General features: G+C 43.9%; 1 protein-coding gene across 1 annotated transcript; it reads right to left on the bottom strand.

The window, feature by feature from the left end:
- Positions 1 to 3,928: 3,928 nt before the first annotated feature.
- Positions 3,929 to 5,110, bottom strand: LOC124138524 (pyruvyl transferase 1-like). The gene has a single exon (XM_046505230.2). The coding sequence runs from the start codon at positions 5,108 to 5,110 to the stop codon at positions 3,929 to 3,931; it is 1,182 nt and encodes a 393-aa protein (XP_046361186.2).
- Between the last annotated feature and the right edge of the window lie 1,997 nt (positions 5,111 to 7,107).

A 7,107-nucleotide genomic window follows, 5' to 3' on the forward strand; every position in this document is an offset into this window, starting at 1 on the left:
ACCCACATCCTCCGTCACGCTCTCTCACATACCCACACACATCCTTCGTCACGCTCTCTCACATACCCACACACATCCCCGTCACCCTCTCTATCATACCCACACACATCCTCCGTCACGCTCTCTATCATACCCACACACATCCTCCGTCACGCTCTCTCACATACCCACACACATCCTTCGTCACGCTCTCTCACATACCCACACACATCCCCGTCACGCTCTCTCACATACCCACACACATCCTCCGTCACGCTCTCTCATACCCACACACATCCTCCGTCACGCTCTCTCACATACCCACACACATCCTTCGTCACGCTCTCTCACATACCCACACACATCCTCCGTCATGCTCTCTCACATACCCACACACATCCTCCGTCACGCTCTCTCACATACCCACACACATCCTCCGTCACGCTCTCTCTCATATCCACATCCTCCGTCACGCCGACACCAAAATAATATCTAGCTTTATCAGGTACTCGACAGCTTGAGGCCTAGGTTACACGTATATCTGCAAAAGCTTAATTACCCTTACCAATACCCAGCCCCCGCCTCGCTCTCTCTCTCTCTCTCATGGCCACAAGCCTGTTGTATCATCTTCTGTTTGCAGATGCTCTGTTTCAACCACAAGCACACAGCCAAGCTGTTGTTGCCCGCTGCAAGTACGACACAGTCCCCTCCACACTTCTGAGTTCTGAGCGCCCTCTGCCTGCACACTAACTCTCGCGCCAGTTGGATGAAGGCTACGTTTATGTAACATCCACTGCTCATGAATGAAAACAGGACAAGTCCGCAATTCGTTGTGGAAATATATTGGTGAATGTAGCTATAGGTTTCGGGTACCGGGTAGTAAATTTGGACTCGTCCCAGCCAGAATGCATGGTGAACCCGTATTACAACATTCAGGATATTCCAACTCCTGGCTGACCAACTTCAGGCGGGACCCGTGAAGATTCCGGGGTAGAATAGGTCTTCAGCATCGATCATACTTGCCGTAAAGGGCGACTATGCTTGTCGTAAAAGGTGACTAACGGGATCGGGTGGTCAGGCCCGCTGACTTGGTTGATGCATGTCATCGATCCCAATTGCGTGGCTCGTTGCTCATGATATTAATCACTGGATTGTCTGGTCCAAACTCGATTATTTACAGACCGCCGTCATATGGCTGGAATATTGCTGAGTGCGGCGTTAAACAACAAACCAACCAACCAACCAACCAACTTCAGGCGGGCCAGCTAACTCTTGTAGAGTTTTATGTGCCTTCAAATATATACTTTTATGTTTATTATGTATATGTATTGTGAATATCTGCATGGGTGCACCGGTTTGGTTATGTACCGGTATATTTATGTGTGTATTTATGAGTGACTTGTATTTTGCGGCATGATATTTGCGACAGTAAGTACAGTTAATCTAAATAAATTTTATTATTTTATGTATAGTTTTCTTTTATTAATTGTTACATGACCTTGCAGAAAGAGGTGTTCAAATAGGCTTTATTGTTCACCAAATCCTTTTTTGAAATAACATATTGTTCAAATCACATATATATATATACACAAGTGTACTTCTGTTTTGTTTTTGAGACATTCCCCGTATCTTGGTCCAAAGAACGTGTTGACTTCACGTGAGAAACATATCGCCATCACTTTAACGACATGCTGTGAATAAGCATGTGAGATTAGATGACTATAGTCATCAAAGGGCGATTTGCAACGAGAACATGGCTTAACAATGACTTAGTTTCATGTTAATCTCCTATATACATTCTTTCACGCAAATTGCGATCATACGTACGAGTATATACAACTATCAACATCATTATAATTATATTATTATTATTATTTCATTTCTATTAATGCAAGACTTAGTGTTGTTATTTATATTATCATCATCGCCGTGTGTTTATTTCAATTTTATTAAAACTGACCTCGTATCAACAAACACGAAAGTATGTGCATTTTAAACACATATGAATCAAGATGTATGTCTAACAGGTGTGTACACATGACGTCCTATATCTTGTAGTCTAACCTTCCATCGAATATACATAATTAAACACGTCAGAGATCCGTGAAGATCCGGGTTAGGATGGGTCTTCAGCAACCCATGCATGTCGTAAATGGCGACTATACTTGTCCTAAGAGACGACTAACGGGATCGGGTGGTCAGGCTTGCTGACTTGGTTGATACATGTCATCGTACCCCAATTGCATAGATCTATGCTGATGATATCAGTCACTGGATTGTGTGGTCCTGTCTCGAATATGTACAGACCGCCGTTATGTAGCTGGACTATTGCGGAATGCGGGGTTAAACAACAAACAAACCAATCTTGGGATATGTTTCTATATGATGTGTGACAGGGATTTGTCAAATACAGAATGCCAACACATTCTTGTTTCTCATCATGGCTGATGAGGATACAATGGACAGGACTGGCTGGTTACAGAATGGAGTGAGTGAGTATGGCTTTACGCCGCTTTTAGCAATATTCCAGCAATGTTATGGCGGGGGAAAACCATTGTGTACACCCATTTAGGGAATCGAACCCGGGTCTTCTACAGAATGGACAACTGGATGCGACCGAGATTCTGCTCGATCACAAGACCCTAAAGCCCACGCAATGTCACAAAACAAAATATTTAAAATTATATCTTTGTTTCAGAGAATAAATATTAGTCTGAGCGTGAAGGTGTATGAAAAAGTGGAAAGAACATCACAATGCTTGGTGTAATTTCAGAAAATTCGCCGTTGACTTACTGTATGTCTCCAATTGCTGGACTGGACAGGAATCAGTCTGGTTTCCTTGGTATGCTGCGCTGACGCTTAGTGTAGCACCAGCGCAGCTTACCCAGGGAACCAGGCTGGACAGGAAGTACATGAGTATGTGTTCGACACACCATTAACGGGATCATTCACGGAAAGTTTTAAATTTATTGGTTTGGGGTTTCAAAGATCTCATGAACGCCCGTAAAGATACGGGTTAGAATTGATCTTCAGCAACCCATGCTTGTCCGAAGAGGCGACTAACGGGATCGGGTGGGTCGGGCTCGCCGACTTGGTTGATGCATGGTTGTGTAGATCGATGCTCATGATCTCAGTCACTGGATTTTTAGGTCCAGACCGCCGTCATGTTAGCTGAAATATTGCTGAGTGCTGCGTAAAGCAACAAACAAAAGAGATATCGGAGGACAACGCGTCATGAATAAAGCTTTCAGTTCAGTTGAACTCAAAATACGTTTTCGACTAACAAAATGTCTGTAATACAGCTCCAATTACTTCAATGTCAGCCATGCAAACGGCAAATGCGTGCATTTTTATTTCACATTGTGATCACATTGTCATACAATAACAACAACAACAACAACAACATACCAAACTAATCATCATTAACAAAATAATTAAGCAGTTGATGAAATGATGCCACATGTACATGCATTAAAGCAACACTATGTCATGAACAGTTTATGGTCCCTGCAAGTCAATTAAGAACTAATTTATTCTCTCCTCCAAATTCACAGGGGAATACTGTTAAATGTTTTTACAATGGATGTTCATTTTGCAAATAATTAGAGGCAGCGTCCCCGTTTCACAGACAGTGCCATGTCGTTTCTCTTAAACACTGCTTTGAACAGTATTTCACTTAAATGATGGCGAGTCAGCTTGATATATGGGATGGGCTGTAGCGGTGCAGGGGTCCGTTCCACAAAGACGTTCGTAAATCCTATACTTTAACATACACTTACGACGAGGCACATGTCTTAGACGTGTATCACTTTGGTGAAACCCCCCAAATAGAGCTCACAGACCAAATTTCACAGATTGGGCGCCTCAGGGAGTCTATATGAGACCACATAGACTCACTGGGCAAATCTAGGACCAACATAAAGCTTATCTTGGCAACTTCCTACTCTTTCTACAGAACTGGATTTTCTTCAATGTCCATGAAAGAAACAATAGACGGCAAAGAATCCTTGTACTTGTCAAGCAGGCTAACAGCTTTCACCAAGGCATCGTCCGCATCGACGGCTAGAACAGTATTCTCGAGATCCCGCGTCCAAGTCTCGTGGTAACTCGACAACTTCCGGTAAGGTGTGTCAATCAGTACGTGGGGTATGTTCATCAAAACACAGAATATATGTCCATGAAGTCTGTCTGTTATTACAACGCGACCTCTCTGTAAGAATATCATCCCATTTGTCTGCATGAGAAAAGAGTCTTCTATTGTAGTCTTTCCTTTCGGAGTTTCCCAATTCACCCACGCTTCAACCTGTACAGTCACGCCTTTCGGCCATTTTGTTACGTTTTGTCTCGGTGCCTCTGGATCAACTCTCTTCAACCACATGATATCAAACATTGGAGAAATAAACCTTGAGATGGCCCCTATCTGGAACGCAATGTCAGGCATGAGGAAGAAAGTTGGCTTTCCACTGAAATGTTTCTGAGCTAAACTGAATGATTGACGATCCCTCAACATCATGATAAAATCCGTCTGTCTGTATAGTTTTTCACAGAAAGTGACGTGTTTTGAAAGACCTTCCCTCATGAAGACCGTCTGGGGAAACAATATGATCTTGTACTGTGAGAATGTGTTGAATATTCTTTGTCGGAGGTAGTCGTGAAACTTATAGCCCACGACGTTGCCGCCGCCTTGGAGTAAAACAACCACTTCACTGTCGCTGAAGTTTCTCGCAACGTTGCGGATGTAGTTGAGGTTGCGTGATTTACAAGCGTTGTAGTTGCAGTAGTATAGCAGCTTTATCCCAAGGCGGCGTAGAAGATACACCTCACCAACCGTTATGGCCGGGTCGCCTTTATTAGCAAAAGCGGCGATGTCGATCAAAATGGCGTATTTGAATGGAGCAAGCAACTCGGAAAATACGTTGAAATGAATTCTCTGGGCTTCTGCGATGACGTCATATGAGGAACGCAGGTTAGGAGAAATGACGTCAGTCAATGCTGGCGTTTTCGACAGGTTTGTATCAAGGAACTGGCGAAACTTGTCATTCGTAGTTACGTCCAAACTTTCATACACGATTTCACTTGTAAGATATACAGGCTTGTGAAATCCTGGTCCAATGAAGGAACTTCCGGCCATGGTTGCCGCCGCTGCTTCTCTTGGCGTATCCATCCTCTGTTGACGGAGGACAGTTTCATCTCTGTTCGCTGAGTACTGTCCAAGCGTTGCCAGGCAACACAACACTGTCACCAGCCCGACAGCTTTTCGGGCATCTGTCCAAATTGGTTTTGTTCTGATCACTGCAATAAGGAATAGCAGATTTAAAATGCATATAAGCTTTGAATCTTTGTTGTCGTAGAATGAAATATTTAGCTATATATTTAATCTTCTATATATATGCAATATAATAGTTCATCGGTTGATATTACTTCTACGTGTATAGAAGACCCGTGAAGATCCAGGGTAGAATAGGTCTTCAGCAGCCCATGCTTGCTGTAAAAGGCGACTGTACTTGTGGTAAGAGGCGACTAACGGGATCGGATGGTCAGGCTCGCCGATTTGGTTGATGCATGTCATCGATCCCAATTACGTGGATCGATGCTCATGGCACCAATCACTGGATTGCCAGGTCCAGACTCGATTTTGTACAGAAGGCCGTCATATAGCTTGAATATTGCTGAGTGTGGCGTTAAACAACAAACATCACATCGAATATATATGACAGCGGTCTATAAATAATGGAAACTGGACCAGTCAATCAAGTGATTAACATCATGAGCATCGATCCACACAATTGGGATCCAATGACATGCAATTAACCAAGTCGCCGAGCCTGACCACCCGACCAATTTCGTCACCTCTTACGACAAGTCTATAGGTTGCTGGTGACCTGTATTCTTACCCGGAATATCCGTGAGCTTGTGGGTTGGGGTGAGGCGAATAGATAAAATGAATGAATACTTCATCATTTTGTAAATGGTAAATATGAAGGAAATAATGACAAGGGTAAATATTTTGTGTTACTTACCCACTGTCTCTTGTGTCGGGAGTTGTGAGTGTCTTGCTTCTGTATTGTTTCCACAAGTATACAGAATTAACCCAAAGATACAGACTGCAAGGCCAGCAAAATGTGTGTGGGTCGCCTCCCTTTGTCCAAGGCCGTAGAGGACAAGTACGACCGTGGATCGCTTAGCAATGTTGGCGACGGAATGGCTGAGTACCGACATATAGGACAGGACAAGTGCAGTGGAGATGTAGGAATACGCCACGTGAAATAGACCAGACAGGAAACAGGTTCCCAACATGTAAATAACCGCGCTAGGGAAAAGTCCAACATATGTTCCAGTGTAGAGTGCGTTACTAACGGTTATTACTGTCGCAAGTACCAAAACGACGTTCGCGTGTCGCAGACGAGTTGGAGCAGACGATAATGAGTCACGTTCCAGTTTGATTGCAGCGTTCCGAACGCCAAGGATGACGTTTGATACAAACGCCATGAATATTCCCATTGAGAGTGATGACTGTGTCAGAGTGTCGTTCGCGAAGACCACAGCTCCAGACACCATTAAAGGAAGTGCCAGAAGAGTCCATTTCGAGAGAGGGGTGCCTAGGACAAGTCTCTGAACACACGCGCTGGTCAGTGGTTCCAGGAGTTTGATGGTGAATGTGGAAGACGCTGGCATTAACGCCATGCTCATATTAGTCGCCGTGGTCGCAAGTGCGTGGCAGATCGCCTTTATCCAGAACAAGAACTGTTCTTTACTTTGACGATGCTTCAAAATGTTGATGTCGGTCAACACCAGACACAACGTTAGCTTGCTTACGGTCAGGTAGAAAGGTCGGGTCAGGTCAGTCTCGCCAGGGTCAAGGTCAAACAACAGAAACTTCCGGGCAAACTGATGACACAGCACTGATGACAGAGTCCAGGCAATAAATACAAGCACCGGCTTGTACCACTGTACCTGAAAAGACAAAGAGGAACATAAGGTTTTGTTGCTAATCATATTGGCCGAGTCGTTTGTTTTGTTTCGTTTGCTTTCACAGAAACCTATGATTATGGTTCGAATGCAAAATTCACCAAGATGTATGTTTGTAGATCTGTTAGGAAACGTCTAAGACCTGCATCCGCTATGTCC

The sequence above is a fragment of the Haliotis rufescens genome, unplaced genomic scaffold, assembly GCF_023055435.1.
Source record: "Haliotis rufescens isolate VD_foot unplaced genomic scaffold, xgHalRufe1.0.p SCAF_12, whole genome shotgun sequence".
Taxonomy (NCBI): Eukaryota; Metazoa; Mollusca; class Gastropoda; order Lepetellida; family Haliotidae; genus Haliotis; species Haliotis rufescens.

Excerpts from the sequence above, each read along its gene's own strand:
- LOC124138524 (XM_046505230.2), bottom strand. The coding sequence starts at position 5,110 with ATGGCCGGAAGTTCCTTCATTGGACCAGGATTTCACAAGCCTGTATAT.